A 17,574-nucleotide genomic window follows, 5' to 3' on the forward strand; every position below is an offset into this window, starting at 1 on the left:
CCTGCTGCACTACCGCCCAGGGGGCACTGTATTTCAAGATTGTGCTTTGGCTTTTGTTTGTTTGATAGGATAGAGATAACGTGAGAGGGGAGTAGGAGATAGAGAGGGAGAGAGAGAAAAAGACCTGCAACACTGCTTCACCATTCGTGAAGCTTCCTCCCCACAGATGGGAGCCAGAGACTTGAATGAATCTGCATCCCTGTGCATAGTAACTTAAACACTCAGCTGGATGTGCTACAGGCCAGCCTTTTAAGATAGTTTTCTCTGTTTTTTTTTTTTTTTTTTTTTTTTTTTTTGTGTGTGTGTGTGTGTGTATGTGTGTGTGTGTGTCAAGGGTTATCACTGGGGCTTGCTGCCTGCACTAGGAATCGCTCCTGGAGGCCATTTTTCCCCTTTTGTTTCCTTGTTGTTTATCATTGTTGTTATTGCTGTTGTTGGATAAGACAGAAAGAAATCAAGTGAAGAGGGGAAGACAGAGGGGGAGAGAAAGATAAACACCTGAAGACCTGCTTCACTGCTTGTGAAGCGACCCCCTTGAAGGTGGGGAGCCAGGGGCTCCAACAGGGATCCTTAGGCCGGTTCCTTGCACTTTGTGCCATGTGTGCTTAACCAACAGTGCTACTGCCTGGCCCCCAAGATTAGTTTTTAAACCTTGGCATGTCTGAGAATCATATAGAGAACATACTCAAGATGCAGACTTCTGGGCTTTATTTTTATTTTTACCAGAGCACTACTCAGCTCTGGCTTATACAGGCAATGAGACTCAGGTATGAAAGTCTCTTTGCATACTTAATATGTTATCTACCCCTGCCTGACTTTTGGCCTTTATTATCAGAGTCTGATTCTTTAGATCTGGGGTGATTTCCAAGGTGATATATATATTTAAACTTGTTCCCTAGGTAAATCTGTTGAAGACATTGCCCAAATGGGCATTCAGAAATACTAAACTCAACTATGAATTACAATCTATGACCAATGGGTAAAACATCTGTTGTTCTCCAGGAGTTTGGCATATCTGAATTTTACAGGCATTCTCTTTATTTCCAATGACACAGTTTGATAGGTGGTTATGACATAAGTATTTCCAGTGCTTTTGTACTGGTTGGCATTCTGTTTCTTCCTGATCCTCTATAAACATACTTTTGTTGTTTTGAAATTGCAGAGTCTGTCATCCCAAGCAGTGGGACATTTCATGTAAAGCTCCCCAAGAAGCACAACGTGGAACTTGGCATAACCATAAGTTGTAAGTAGAAATGATTTACTGTTAAAGGTAAAAGTCTTTCAAGCCTTTAGGAACATTGTACTGGCAAATACTTTATAGTTAAGGCCTGTGTTTTAAATGTCACTGCTAAGTGTCCCTGTAATGATGTGGAGCCAGTGTAACCACCAGTCTTTTACTAACTGTGTGAATAGGTGGAGTTACTTTGACACTATTCCTTCTTAAGTTTCTTTGTCTGTAAAATTAAAACTAGAATCTCTACAAAATGCCCTTATTTTGTACATTATTTGAAGTGTTAAAGTAGCACTGGTTACATACTATGGTCCTTGGCAAGTAATAGGTAAATCAGTAAATGTCTGATCCTCGTTTTTTTGTGAATGAGTACTTTAATGCTTTAGTATGGCATCAATTAAGTTTTCAAAAATACATTTCATTAACAGGAATTGAACTTATTACAGCTTTCTGCTATGCTTATATAACCCCTTCTGCAAGTTCAAAATAATTCCTTACTAAATTCCTGAATTTCCCCATTGTGCAAGGTGTTCATGTCACCAAACAAGAAAGACAGGCCATAAAAGTGCATTTAACTATCGCCTTTTGCCAGAATTTATAACTGCTTTGTGCTGTGCAGATGTCCCCTCAGCTAGTGCCAGTTCCTGCGAGAGTTAATACGATATTCTCGAAGTGCCCTTCCCAACCCATCCTGTCACAGCTCGTCACTCCCAGTTTTTGCCCTATAAAGCCCTTCTTCTTTCGCCCCTTGTTCTCTTGCCCGCTTTTCACTTTGGTGATTAGACACAGGGAAGGTTGCTGCAAGGCGGCCATTTTGGCTAGCTCCACGTGGCCTGAACCACTGCACTCTCACCCAACTCTGAGGTGCCCACGCGAATAAAGAATTGTGTTCCCTCTCCGCTCTGCATCTCTTCTCTCTTTCCTCCGATTTGCAGCCGACACCTTTGGTTAAAAACAACTCTGAAGGGGAGTTGGCAGTGGGTTAAGCTCAGGTGGTGCAAAGTGCAAGGACTGGCATAAGGATCCCAGTTGGAGTCCCCAGCTCCCCACCTGCAGGGGAGTTGCTTCACAAGCGGTGAAGCAGGTCTGCAGGTGTCTATCTTTCTCTCCCCCTCTCTGTCTTCCCCTCCTCTCTCCATTTCTCTCTGTCCTATTCAACAATGACAACATCAATAACAACAATAATAATAACTACAGCAAGGGCAATAAAAGGGAATAAATATTTTTAAGAAATTTAAAAAAAGAAAAACAAAATTTTAGTCTCAATGGAGGTAAAATTGTAGAATGGGAATTGAGGTTCTTATATTACTTTTTATACTTTCAATGCTTTTCAATACTCATAGTAAGTTTATCAATAAATGACCCAAGAAGATGAAGGAAATAGTTAATGCATATAGACCCAAGGAAACAACTAGGCATGCCTGTAACCAAGTGCTGGTCCCCACAGGAAGAGCAGTCAGGTGTATCCACATGCCTCAGTGCACTCTGCCTGCCAGGATCATTTCTGTCAATGGCAAAGGCAAAAGTGAGTTCTGAATAGGAGGGTATAAAATGGAGCTGTCCAATGCAACTTTGACCATATAGCACTGAAAGCAAAACTTTATTCATAGCTAATAGATCTCACACACACACACACACACACACATACACACACTTTTTTTTTTCCAGGGAGATGAGCATTTATTAGGAGAAAGTAAGGGCAAAAAAAGAAGAAAGTGCAAGCCATACAGGCATGAAGACTCCCAAGAAAGAGAGAGAGGAAGGCCTGAGCCCCCTGGTCTTCCAAGCTTTATGGTCCCTTTAGAGGAAGGGCAGCTGGGTCATCAGGGGATGTCCTTCAGCCTTTGTCTTCTGGTGTTCCATGTGCATTTTATGGCCTTTGCTGTCAGGGAGGGAGGGAGGGAGGGAGGGAGTGCTTGGGGCCTTGCCTCTGGTCCTTCCTGGCTTCCTGCAGAGTCCAGCAGGTGGGCGGGGTGCTGCTTTTCCTAAACTGGCTCCAACAGGTTCTTTCACAAGATCCTAGTCAATGGCTATATCCTTGTCCCAGGCCACCAAACACATCATATTTCTCACTGGTCTGTACTGGACTGCACTTCCTTACTTAAGGAAGGTGAGAACAGGGCTCCTTGGGTTCACTGCTACAGCTCTGGCCACAGATGATGACTGGGGCCCAGGAAACTTCCAGTAAACATTTGTCTGCCATGTACTCTAACATTGATAAACTCACTACCTCACCCTGTTCATAAGACTTTTTTTTAATTTATTTCCCCTTTTGTTGCCCTTGTTGCTTTATTGTTGTCATCGTCATTGTTGGATAGGACAGAGAGAAATGGAGAGAGGAGGGGAAGACAGAGAGGGGGAGAGAAAGATAGACACCTGCAGACCTACTTCACCATTTGTGAAAGGACTCCCCTGCAAGTGGGGAGCCAGGGCTCAAACTGGGACCCTTAAGCTGGTCCTTGAGCTTTGCACCACATGCGCTTAACCTGCTGCAATCTGCTGCGCTACTGCCGGACCTTCCTGTTCTTAAGATTTTTAATGAGGTAACCAGGATGTTAGCTTACAAGACAAACATGCACACACTTCTAACACCCCTACACCCTAGACCCCACTTCAGGGTCAGATGTTTGCTACTGGGAACTGGGAGAAAAGTAGGACTGGTGTATTTGATGTTAAATAGAGATGGGAAATGGGGTTTTAGAAAATAACAGACCTTTTATAGGTGCTACTGCAGTTTTTGTGTGTGTGATTAATTGGGTCACTTACCTTCTCAGTTTGCTCATTATAGTGCAAAGATGATGTGCCAGCTGGGGCTACTGTGATTAAGGGAGAGTTCAACAAAAGGTATTCAGGGCTCAAGGTGTAATTCTGGGCTGCTCTCATTGATTTTATTTATTCCATTCATTTATTTCACCCCAGTGCTGCCAGCGCTGCCTCTTGAAATTATGCCTTGTATAACCTGCATGCAGTGCCTACAGAGGCCCTACCTCCTCCATTTTTTTCTTCCTCCTGCCTTCATTCATTAATCCATTCTGAGTGCACCCCACACCTAGGCCTATGTATGTACACTCTCCATGACCAAGGCCAAGGAATATTCTGAAGAGTCCTACTCATCAGAAGCTTTTATAATCACACATTTTGCCAAACTGGTATTTCACTATCCAACAATTTAATTAGGAGGGTAGAAAAGATAGCATAATGGTTATGTAAACAGATTCACATGCCTGAGGCACTGAGTCCCAAAGTTCAATCTTCTGTACTACTACAAACCAGAGCTGTGTGCTCTGGTAAAAAAAAATAATAATGATAATAATAATAATATATTAAAACAAATTTGGGTGGGGGAATAGCATAATGGTTATGCAAAGAGACATTCATGCCTGAGGCTCTCAAGTCCCAGGTTTAATCCCCCACAGCGCCAGAACTGAGCAGTATTCTAGTAAAAAAAAAAACTAATTTAATTATGAAAAATTGTCTTTTTATTAAGTGTATTTGTTTTGGTTTGTTACTAGAAAACTTTAAAGCATCCCCTTTTTAAAAAAAAAATTTTTTTAGTGATTTAATATTGATTTACAAAATTATAAGATAACAGTGGTATATATAATTCCACACCTTTCCCACCATCAGAGTTCTGTGTCCCCATTCCCTCCATTAGAAATGTCATTAAGGAGACTGGGTAGTAGGTAGCACAGTGGCTTAAGCGCACATGGCACCAAGCACAAGGGTTGGAATAAGGATCCCAGTTCAAGCCTCCAGCTCCCCACTTGTAGGAGGGGTTGCTTCGCAAGCAGTGAAGCAGGTCTGCAAGTGTCTATCTTTTTTCTCCCCCCTCTGTCTTCCCCTCCTCTCTCAGTTTCTCTCTGTCCTCCTACCCAACGACAGCTATAACAACAGTAACAACTACGACAAGGGCAACAAAATGGGGAAAACAACCTCCAGGAGCAGTGGATTCATAGTGCAGGCACCAAGTCCAGGCAATAACCCTGGAGGCAAAAAAAAAAAAAAAAGAAATTGCATTAGTTTGCCCAAGGTCACAGATATGGACTATTATTTCTATAACTATCTATATTTTCATATATTTGCCTCCCCCCCACAGCTATGGTCCTGCCTTCTCTTCCTAAGTCACACTTACAACTTCTGAGTGTCCTTCCCTTTTTTTTTTTCTCCCCCTCTTCTCCCTCTGGGTCCTGATGGAATTGGAGTTCAGAGCCTTCTGGTCATCTTCCCCTAACATTTGCCCTTCTGGGATTATGGACCAAAATTCTTTATGGGGTACAGAAGGTGGCTTCTATAATGAAAGCACCTGCTTTTTAAAAAGTATGTATTATATTATTGGTAGTTTGACAGTATTTTATAAAATAATAAGATTTTACGGGCATTATATCTTGTTTATTTATTTATTACCAGAACACTGCTCAGCTTTGATTTATGGTAATTCAAGGGATTGAACCTGAGACTTTGGAGCCTCAGCCAAGCAAGTCTTTTTTTTTTTTTTTCACAGCCATTATTCTGTCTCCCCCACCCTCAGGGGTATAATTTCACACCCATAACTACATTGTATAAATCATTGCACCCTATACCAAAGTTCTGTGGCCTCCTTTTTTATATATACAATTGATTTATTCTTAAAAATTGTATGCATAGGGGGTCGGGCGGTGGCGCAGTGGGTTAAGCGCATGTGGCGGAAAGAGCAAGGACCGGCGTAAGGATCCCGGTTCCAACCCCCGGCTCCCCACCTGCAGGGGAGTCGCTTCACAGGCGGTGAAGCTGGTCTGCAGGTGTCTGTCTTTCTCTCCCCCTTTCTGTCTTCCCCTCCTCTCTCCATTTCTCTCTTTCCTGTCCAACAATGAACAACATCAACAATGGCAATAATAATAACCACAATGAGGCTACAACAAGGGCAACAAAAGGGAGAAAAAATGGCCTCCAGGAGCGGTGGATTCATGGTGCAGGCACCGAGCCCAGCAATAACCCTGGAGGAAAAAAAAATTGTATGCATAAAATATGGTTTGACTGGGGGCTGGGTGGTAGCACAGCAGGTTAAGCGCACATAGTGCCAAGCGCAAGGGCTGGAATAAGGATCCTGGTTCAAGCCCCCGACTCCCTACATGAAGGGGGTTACTTTACAAGCGGTGAGGCAGGTCTGCAGGTGTCTATCTTTCTTCCTCCCTCTCTGTCTCTCCTCCTCTCTCTATTTCTCTCTGTCCTATCCAATAACAATAACATCAATGGCAACAATGACTATAATGACAAGGGGCAACAAAGTAGGAAAAAAATGGCCTCCAGGAGCAGTGGATTAGTGGTGCAGGCAGTGAGCCCCAGCAATAACCCTGGAGGCAAAAGATGTATATATGGTTTGACTATGAAGGATAGTATCAATTTAAAAAGCTAATCCTGTGATATATTCTATTTTAAAGTTAATTTTTATATGTTCAATTCATTTGGGGTATACTCATATACACACAGCTACAACATGTTTTAATGACATTCAGTCATTTCAAAATATGCTTTGTGTTGGTGTAACATATGTACTAACACCTCTAAAACTTGTTATTTATTTATTTATTTAAAAAAGGAGACATTAATAAAACTGTAGGATAGGAGGGGTACACACAATTCCCACCACCAGATCTCCATATCCCATCCTCTCCCCTGATAGCTTTCCCATTCTCTATCCCTCTGGGATTATGGACCCAGGGTTGTTGTGGGTTGCAGAAGGTGGAAGGTCTGGCTTCTGTAATTGCTTCTCCGCTAAAGATGGGCGTTGACTGGTCGATCCATACTCCCAGTCTGCCTCTCTCTTTCCCTAGTAGGGTGGGGCTCTGTGGAAGCAGAGCTCCAGGACACATTGGTGGGGTCGTCAGTCCAGGGAAGTCTGGTCGGCATCATGCTGGCATCTGGAACCTGGTGGCTGAAAAGAGAGTTAACATACAAAGCCAAACAAATTGTTGACCAATCATGGACCTAAAGGCTGGAATAGTGCAGATGAAGTGTTGGGGTGGTACTCTCTGCATATTTTTGTGTACTTTTGCTTTCAGGTATATATTTTTCCCTAGTTTATGGACACATGTGAACATATGCTCTATCTCAGGGGACCTGGTCTACATCTAGGTTTGGGGACTTTATTGGGGAGTGGAACACCTGGAATGGAATTAGAGAATACTATGAAAGGAAAGGTCTCACTCGAGTGATGAAGCTGAAGGGTTGTCATTCACACCTGAAGTCTGAAGTGAAGCATGCTGGGGTGGCACTCGTTGGTTTGATTAGGTTGTGATCAGGGGATGCAATATTATTTGGTATGAATTGAGAGAAGCATGCAGGTAAGTGGGCCCCACCCTAAGGTTCCAGGACTGGGGGAAATATAGGCTCTATAATGGAAATATGAGGTTCCTACTGTCTTAGGGTTCAAGAAGACAATGCATGGTTATTGTTATCATCACATTATTTGGTAATTGGGCTAACTTTGAAAAGTCCCTTTGTTAGGGTTTGCTGTGTAATACCCAGCATCTTATGTATAGCGGTGTCACTGGTTGCTTCTGTTCTCCCTGGTCTAGGCTTTTGAGAGAGTCAACATATCAAAGACTCAGCCTATGTATTAAAAAGACTCAGTCTGTGTTTTAAAAAGTTCTAGACATATGATCAATTTTTCCCCTCTCATATTAATTGAATAGTGATTTATATGACTACACTTTAATAGGAGTGTACATAAACACCATTCCCACCACCAAAAGACTGTGTCCCGTCCCACCCGCCCACCGCCCCAAGAAGCCGAATGTCCACCCTCCCCCTCACCACAGGGTTTTTACTTTGTTGCCCTACTGTAAAACTTGTTTTTTTTTATTTTCCCTTTTGCTGCCCTTGTTTTATTGTTGTAGTTATTATTGTTGTTGTTATTGATGTCATCCATTGTTGGATAAGACAGAGAGAAATGGAGAGAGGAGGGGAAGAAAGAGAGGGGGAGAGAAAGATAGACACCTGCAGACCTGCTTCACCACCTGTGAAGCGACTCCCCTGCAGGTGGGGAGCCGGAACCGGGATCCTTACTCAGGTCCTTGCGCTTTGTGCCAAGTGCGCTTAACCCGCTGTGCTACCGCCAGACTCCCAAACTTTTTTTTAATTTAAATTAACACTGGTTTACACCACTGTAAAACTGCAGGAGCTTAGCTTTATAATTGTATGTGTAAGATTCCCCTAACCATCACCAACGTTCTAGTGTCCGTCACTTTCAGATGACATCTGGCATTTGGAGGGGTGTGCCTACAGATGGTCCTCTCACTTGAGAACATTTCCTCTACCCATTTCTCCAGCCTTCCTCCCCAAACTGATCTTAATACCAATAGTGGAAAGTATCCAGAAAACCCCCACAAAGATGGCTGGATTTCAGTTGGCCAGACTCTAACACTATTCATGGAAACTAAATGTGTCATACAATTCCTGGGTGGAGAAATCATGCATAAACTTGGAAGACATACTTGTCAACCCTACTAGAGATATAGCTCCATTTATACAACTATTCAGCGTCATCCTGAGTTTGTATCTCCTTGTGTAAAATACTCATCTTTTGCCAGCTGAGAAAGCAGACTGGGGGGGGGGGGTTCGAAAAAATAATAAAGAGAGAGAAAGCAAACTTTGCTATAAATAAATAAATAAATAGCCAGAATCAATTTTCATTGTAATAAAACAGTAGTTTCCTAAGGCCTAGCATTGTGCCTGGCACATAAGTGCTTAATTAAGTCCTGTCTTGGATGAGTAAATACATAAATTGATCTCTAAACAGTCTTCTGTTGACCAGTGCACTCTCTGGAAACTGAAACTCTAAGAGAAATGATGAATACAGATGTTTGCACAAGGCTAGCCCATAAACTAAAGAAGCATTAACTTAGAAAACAAAGGGGAGTCGGGCAGTGGCGCAGCAGGTTAAGCGCACATGGCGCAAAGCGCAAGGACTGGCTTAAGGATCTTGGTTAGAGCCCCTGGCTCCCCACCTGCAGGGGTGTCACTTCACAAGTGGTGAAGCAGATCTGCAGGTGTCTGTCTTTCTCTCTCCCTCTCAGTCTTCCCCTCCTCTCTCCATTTCTCTCTGTCCTATCCAACAACAACGACATCAATAACAACTATGTTAAACAACAAGAGCAACAAAAGGGAAAATAAATAAATAAATAAAAAGAAAACAATTAAAGGCAGTCCGGGTGGTGGCGCACCTGGTTGAGTGCACATGTTACAGTGCACAAGGACCCAGGTCGAGCCCCTGGTCCCCATCTGCAGGGGGAAAGCTTTGTGTTGGGTGAAGCAGTGTTGCAGGTGTTTCTCTGTCCCTTTCCCTCTTTGTCTTCTCCCTTCCCTTTTGATTTCTGGTTGTTTCTATCCAATAAATAAATAAGGATAATTAAAATAAAGTGCCTAGACATTGTGAATACTAACAACTGCAATTATTATTCGACAGGAAAGGACTGTCGAAATAGGTCACTTGGATTAGTGTGCTGCTTTGCCACGTGCGCAACCCAGGTTTGAGCCCAGTCCCCATTACACTGAAGGAAGCTTCGGTGCTGTGGTCACTTTCACTCTTTCTTTCTTTCTTTCTTTCTTTCTTTCTTTCTTTCTTTCTTTCTTTCTTTCTTCCTTTCTTACTTTCTTTCTTACTTTCTTTCTTTCTTTCTACCGCTCTAGTCTTTTCCTGTGTGTCTTTCCCTCTTAATCTCTCAATCTCATTAGAACAAAATAAATGGAAGGGGTAATGACATAATGGTTATGTAAAAGGACTTTCATGCCAGAGGCTCAAAAGTCCTAGGTTCGGTGCCCCACACCATGATAAAACAGAGCTGAGCAGTACTCTGGTAAATAAAATAAAATAAAATAAAATAAAATAAAATAAAATAAATATTTAAAGAGAGGTAAGGCAAAGAGGAGAGAAAGAGAGGCCTTCAGCACTGCTTCACCACTCATGATGCAGGTGGGGACTAGGATGTTGAACCCAGGTCCATGTGCATAGTAAAGTGTGCCCTCTACCAGGTGTGCTACAGCCCCACTCTTCCACTTACCTATTGACTGAGAGAACCCTGGCCATCCCAGTCATATGCAAGTTGTTAGTATAGTCCTTTTGATGTGCCTATTTATTTTTGCAGTTTTATTGTAGGAGTTTTATCTAGCTTGCACCAAGTGTGGCAATAAGCAACGTGTGTGTGTGTGTGTGTGTGTGTGTGTGTGTGTTTCCCTATTTACTCATCAAAGCCCATTTAATAGAGAGGAAAGTAAGGCTCAGCTGTGTAACCTTCCCAGAAACCCAGAGCTGATAAAAGGCTAAACAGGGAGTCAAGCCTGTCCTGTTTGACTTAATATTGACTGTGCTGTCATAGCGTCACTCATCCCTGTCCCCATCTGATTGATGACCCTTCCAAGATTCTGTTTCAAAAAAGCAAATGGCAGCATTTTGTGAGTGCAGTTAATTTGGTGGTTTGGTTTCTTTGTTTTTTTGTTTTTCTTTTAGTTGTGACTCAGTTGTTTGCAAAAAAGCAGCCTCTCTGACAAGTACAACAAATCTGTCATCCCTTCCAAGTTTTTTTTTTTAATTTTTTATTTATAAAAAGGAAACATTGACTAAACCATAGGATAAGAGGGGTACAACTCCACACAATTCCCACCACCAGAACTCTGGATCTCATCCCCTCCCCTGATAGCTTTCCTATTCTTTACCCCCTCTGGGAGTATGGACCCAGGGTCATTATGGAGTGCAGAAGGTGGAAGGTCTGGCTTCTGTAAGTACTTCCCTGCTCAACATGGGTGTTGACAGGTTGATCCATACTCACAGCCTGTCTCTCTCTCATCCCTTCCAAGTTTTAAGCAATTTTGGAAGAGAATAGTTCACGGTATTTTGCCTACTTTGAATAAAATTTCTACTCACTGCTTCATCTGAAATCACATAACTGGATGTGGAGATAGCAAAATAGTTATGCAAAAGACTTTGATGCCTGAGGCTCTGAGGTCCCAATCCCTTACACCCACCATAAACCAGAGCTGAACAATGCTCTGGTAAAAATAAATAACATAACAACATAACTGATTAATTTGTATACATGATTGCAATTAAAGTAAAATTGAATGATTAAGATTGTGTATGTGTTTTCCCAGTGTAATTTGCACACTTGTTCACATTTTTTGACTAGCAGAATAGTGCCATAAATAGCAACATATTAGAGGATGTTCTTGGAATACTATGAGGATTCACACGTAAGTTAACTAAAATTCAGAAGATTTCGGGAGTCGGGCAGTAGTGCAATGGGTTAAGTGCAAGTGGCACAAAGCGCAAGGACTGGAGTAAGGATCCTGGTTTGAGCCCCTGACTCCCCACCTGCAGGGGAGTCGCTTCACAGGTGTTGTTTTTGCCGGGTTATGTTGTTTTCGCCGGGCTGGCTTCACGGGCGGGTAACAGACGACCAGGGACTCATGGTTGAGCTGTAGGCAGTATCTCTTTATTCATGCAGGACGCAGCGCAATCTAAGCTGAGCTGAGCTAAACTAAAGGTACAGTACTGTAAAACTCACAATGCTGTCTTTATATATACTTGCCAAGTAAGGTGGAAACAGGATGTGACATAGAGAGGGTGGAGAGAAAAGTGACTGGTGAAAATCAGAGTGTGACAAAGAGGGGATCAGGGTGTGACAAGGAGGGGGGAGTGGAGCAAAAACATATCATGAAACAGTGGGGATTGAACCAATGCCCTGGAGGGAGGTGCTTGTTAACAGTGGTTATGTAAATAGAATGAAGTGGTTATGTAAATAGAATAGTGTTAAGCAGGGGGGATTTAAACCAAATGAAACAGAAGGGGTCTCATGCATACCAACACACAGGCAGTGAAGCAGGTCTGCAGGTATCTCTCTTTCTCACCACCTCTCTGCCTTCTCCTCATCTCTCCATTTCTCTCTGTCCTATCCAACGACGACATCAATAACAACAATAATCACTACAATAAAACAAGGGCAACAAAAGAAAATAAAATAATTTTAAAAAATCAAAAAATTCAGAAGATTTCTCCCACCTTCAAACAGAAAAATATATATATATATTTATTTTTTTAATAATTTAAATATTTTGAGAGTTTTTTTATATTTTATTTACTGATTTTTGGGGGGGAGTAGAGAGAGAAACTGAGAGGGGAGGGGGAGATAGGAAGGAAAAAAAAAGGAAAGAAAGGAAGGGAGACAGCAGCAATACTGCTTCACTGCTCATGAAGCTGGATCTCCACAGGTAGGAATCAGGGGCTTGAACCTGGGTCCTTGCCCGTGGTAGTGTGTGTGCTTAACCAGGAGGGCCACCACCTGGTCCCAGATTTATATATTTATTTATTAGAGAATGAGAACCAAAGCATCACTCTGGCATATGCAATGCTTTGTGTCAAATTCAGAAACCCTTGCTTATAAATAATGCATTCTATATCTGTTCCACCTTCTTGTCCCAGAAAAAGAGTGTGTGTGTGTGTGTGTGTGTGTGTGTGTGTGTGTGTGTGTGTGTTTGGGTTCTTTGGTTTTGGTTGTTTGTCATCACTGGGGCTTCATTACTTTGGCTCTACTATTTTAGGAAGAGAATGGCAGAGGAAGAGAGAGACCACAGCACTGAAGCTTCCTCAATGATGTGGGAATTGGGGCTCAAGCCTGGGTTGCATGCATGGCAAAGTAGGCACCTTCCTAAGTCAACTATCTCTCCAGCTCCAGAAAAAAAAAGGGTGTTTATAGACTTGATGGTGGCACCAACCAGTAGAACAGACATAGAGTCATGTACAAGGACCCAATTCAAGTCCCTGGTTCCCACCTGGAAGCTTCACAAGTGGTAAAGCAGTGCTACAAGTACCTGTCCTCTCTCCCTCTCCTTCTCCCTCCTCTTCCTCTCTATCTCTCTGGCTCTCATCCTCTATTAAAAAAAAAAAAAATCCACCAAGAGCAGTAGAGTCATACAGGTACCAAGCCCTAGTGATAACCTTAGTGGCAATAAAATATAAATAAATAAGCAAAAAATACGTGATTTCTAAGAACTATAGTAACTGGTGTCTGATAGAAATAATCAGTGATTTAAGAACTTCAGGGTTGATAACCGCTTGAACATACCTCGAACTCTGCTTCCACACTTAGCTCACTTTTAAGTAACTCTTTAAGATTTCTTAAAAGGCAGAAACTCACAAGGAGAAGGAAAAAGTGAAAATAGACTAAAGAAACCAGGTGTGAAAAGAGGCAGAGATAGCTCACCGGGTAGGGTGTTTGCCTTGCTGTGTATGAGTCCATATGGGAGTTTCGTGGGAAGTTCCATCTCTCTTTCTCTCTGGGAGGAGTGGAATCCTGCATGTGAGGTCCCAGTCCACAAAAAAAAAAAAAAAAAAAAAAAAAAAAATCAATTAAGAAGAGAAAGAAGAATTTAAAGAAACAGAGGAAAGCTAACAAAGAACCTGATCAAAAACATACCTATGCCAAGAGATCTTATCATGAGGCGATGAAACACTGGGACAAGGGGCCAGGCTGTGGGACACCTGGTTAAGCACACATATCACAGTGTGCAGTGTGAGAGAACCCAAGCTCCTGATCCTCACCTGCAGGAGAAAAGCTCATGACTGGTGAAGCCGTGCTGCAGGTGTCTCTCTGTCTCTCTCCCCCCCGCCTCAATTTCTCTCTGTCTCTATCCAATAATAAATAATATTTTAAAACAATAAATAAATACACTGGGACAGAAAACATCCAAGTAGCTTCCAATGGTAGAGAGAGAGGGAGGGAATTTTCCTATAACTTTTCAGGACAAAGACAATAGTCAACTCATCAGAACACCATCAGGTTTCTCAGTAGAAACTATGGAAGCTAGAAGACACTCAAACCACCATAAGCCAGAGCTGAGCAGTACCCTTGTAAAAAGAAATGAGGGCTGGGGAAATAGCATCATGGTTATACAAAGAGCTTTCAAACCTGAGGCTCTGAGTCCCAGGTTCAATCCCCAGCATCACTATATGCCAGAGCTGAGCAGTACTCTTTGAGCTCTCTCTCTCTCTCTCTCTCTCTCTCTCTCTCTTTCTCTCTCTGTCTCTCTCTCCCATTCTCATTCTCTCTGTATTTATGTCATTAAAATAAATAAGTGTGAGTTGTCCTGGGCTCTCCACCTCCCTGGCTACTGGCAGCAGAGACTGGGGCAGCCCCTGGGGGTCCTGGGAGACCCTGGTGATTGAGAGTGCACGGAGAGGACTAAATCACAACTTCCTCCTCCAGGAGAAGCTTCAGAGAGATGACTCATTTATTGGAGAATACAAGCAAGTAGATATACCCAAGGGTTTGAGAAAGATTAAGGTCATCATTAATCCATATACACAATACAGAGTTAAATCTTGACCTATCAGGTGTTTGTTCATTACTGGAAAGTTACCATACAAGGTCTGGTCATGAGCTCACCATGCATAAGCAGGCTTCTCTCTAAAGGAGAATCATGAGCACCTCAGGGCAGGGTGGGAGGGGGCAGTTATGCAAAACCAGGATATTTGCAGTGGGTTTCGGTTGGCCACACACAGTAATTCATGGCCTTTGTTTAAAGGGAATGAGGAAGCATGTGCAGGAAGGTTCCCAGTCTGGAAAAGCCCACCCATCATAGGTCATGAGGTCAGGTGAGGACCTGCCTACCGCCTCTCCTGAGAAGGAGAGGGCTCCGGGTCAACCCTCCCAGACTCTCATGGAAATAATGGCCTGGACTTCCCAGACAGTGGGCCCTTCCCCACAAATAAATAAAATATTTCTAAAATAAATGTAAAGAGGAGGAAAGAAGGAAGGAAAAAAGGAAGTAGTACCAACCCCTAAAGTATATATACACCATTTTCCCTATATGTACATAGCTGTAATCATGTTTAATATTTGATCTTTAAACTAGACACAATAAACTACTATCCATAATACCTAAAGCTAAAAATATAACTGTAGCAATATATGATAAAGATTATATGAATGTGGGGGCAGACAGTGGTGGACACATCACCATGTGCAAGGACCAGGTTTCAAGGCCTCTGTCCCCATCTGCAAGGTGAAAGCTTCACTAGTGTTGCAGTGCTAAAGGATTGCCTCTCTCTCTCTCTCTCTCTGTATCTCTCTCTCTGTATCTCTCTCTCTGTCTCTCTCTCTCCAGAGAAGGCAGAGAAATACAGAGAGCACGAAAAAGGCTACAGTATCAAAGCTTACTTCAGTGCTTTGTGTAGTTGGGGCTGGGCTCAAGCCTGGGTTGCTATCCAAGTGAGCTATTTTGCTGACCCAGAATGTGGTGTCTTATGCAAAACATCTTGCTGTACATAATATTGTTGTACCATAGTTGACCTTTAGTAACTGAAACTGTAGAAAATAAATCTGAGGGGAGCTGGGTTGTAGTGCAGTGGGATAAGTGCACATGGTGCAAAGTGCAAGGGCCGGTATAAGGATCCTGGTTCAAGCCCCCAGCTCCCCACCTGCCGGGGATCACTTCACAAGCAGTTAAGCAGGTCTGCAGGTGTCTATCTTTCGCTCTGTCTTCCCCTCCTCTTGATTTCTCTCTGTCCTATCCAACAACAATAACTATGACAACAATAGCAATTACAACAAGCGCAACAAGGGCAACAAAATGGAAAAAAATGGCGTCTAGGAGCAGTGGATTTGTAGTGCAGGCAGTGAGCCCCACTGATAACCCTGGAGGCAAAAAAGAATAGAAATCTGGCATATTGCACCAAAGTAAAAGACTCTGGGGTGGATGTGGGGGGAGAATACAGGTCCAAAAAGGATGACAGAGGACCTAGTGGGGGTTGTATTGTTATACGGAAAACTGGCAAATGTTATGCATGTAGAAACTATTGTATTTACTGTCGAATGTAAAACATTAATTCCCCAATAAAGAAAAAAAGAATAAAAATCTGAATAAAGGGATACTATTGTAAAGTTAGAAAAGAAAAGTGCAGGGGCCAAGTGGTGACTTACCTAGTTAACACACACAGGAACCCAAGTCAAGCCCCCCGCCAGACCCCGCCTGCATGGGAAGACCTCAGAAGCAGTGGAGCAGTGCTGTGTCTCTCTTCTTTGTCTCTCTCCCTCCCTCTTCCCCTCAGTCTCTCAAAAAAGAAAGAAAAAGGAATAAAAGGCTGCCAGGAATAATGGAGCCATTATACAGACACCAAGTCCCAGGGGATAACACAGGTGGAAAAAAAAATGAAGTGAATTCAGGATACAGTGATTCCAAGGTTGCAGGATAGCAGAGCTTCTGGGTTACCAAGTCTAGAAAACAAGCAGTCCAGACAGGTTATAAAGTTTCTGATAATGTTCCTGACATTTATTGAACATATTGAAAGAGGAGATTTATATAAACAACTTGAACAATCTGAGAAATCACATTCATGTTAAGCATTAAGAAAACTAAGCAAACTAAGGCATCAAGGCAACAGATAAGGTCAAGGAAAATATATCCCACAGAAAAGACAAATAATCATATGCTACATAATATGTCTGCAGAAACTGTTTGCCTGAGCATGCTAAAATGAATATCAAAATGTTTCTTCTCCTTGATGCCCAGCTGCTCTGGGGCCTAGTGATCGGTGCCCACAGTGGAGGTGCCTCACTTATAGCTGATATCCAGTAAAAGTGTATTAAACAAAGGGACAGTTCTGTGGAGAACATGAACCACATTCAAAAGTGCAGTGAGTGTTAGTGTTACAAACTCAGAAGCCCCCAATGGTAAAGCAAATCCAGTAAGTGACATCAGTCTAATGAGGACAGTGGCAGGTGGGCAACTGATGCCCTCTCAAGAGAGTAGCAAGGAATTGAGTTCCAAGATTGCTGGACAATGATAGCTAGCACAATGATTGTTCTTCATCTCTGTTTTACAGAGGAAAACTAAAACACTTCAAGGCTATGTGCTCAGAGCTAGGGTTTCGGAACTTCAGTATTTTGACAGCCAGTGCAGACTTTTAAAGACTATGTATACTGTATTGCCTCTCTGCTTTCTCAATGATATGCACTATTTTTTTTTAAATCATGGCAACTAATTAAATTTTTAAAGACACTACAGAGCATGTGCTTGATTTGTGACTTCTCAGGTTGTGGAGAATTAAGACACAGGTCTAGTGTGTGAAAGTCATAACTTACCTGCCTCACATGCCCCCGACCTTTGCCATCTTACATATGTCTGGTAGACATGGAAGTGACAGGAGTTCATTCAGATGTGGTCCCATTTCTGGGTTTAACTTCCTCACTCCTATGGATATGTGCCACATTGAACCCTTCAGACCTCAAAGGTAGATTTGATTAAATGGATAGAGAAGAATCTACTAAACAAACCTAAGAATGGCCACCATACATGTATGTAAACCAAAAGAA

General features: G+C 42.5%; 1 protein-coding gene across 4 annotated transcripts in view; it reads left to right on the forward strand.

The window, feature by feature from the left end:
* GRIP1 (glutamate receptor interacting protein 1) overlaps positions 1 to 17,574 on the forward strand; it is a 795,045-nt gene that overhangs the window by 704,784 nt on the left and 72,687 nt on the right. For all 4 annotated transcript variants that reach the window (XM_060194981.1, XM_060194983.1, XM_060194984.1 and 1 more), the window contains one exon: positions 1,163 to 1,243. In XM_060194981.1, coding sequence (XP_060050964.1) covers positions 1,163 to 1,243 — 81 coding nt within the window. The remainder of the gene's footprint in view (positions 1 to 1,162; positions 1,244 to 17,574) is intronic.

The sequence above is a fragment of the Erinaceus europaeus genome, chromosome 7, assembly GCF_950295315.1.
Source record: "Erinaceus europaeus chromosome 7, mEriEur2.1, whole genome shotgun sequence".
Lineage (NCBI taxonomy): Eukaryota > Metazoa > Chordata > Mammalia > Eulipotyphla > Erinaceidae > Erinaceus > Erinaceus europaeus.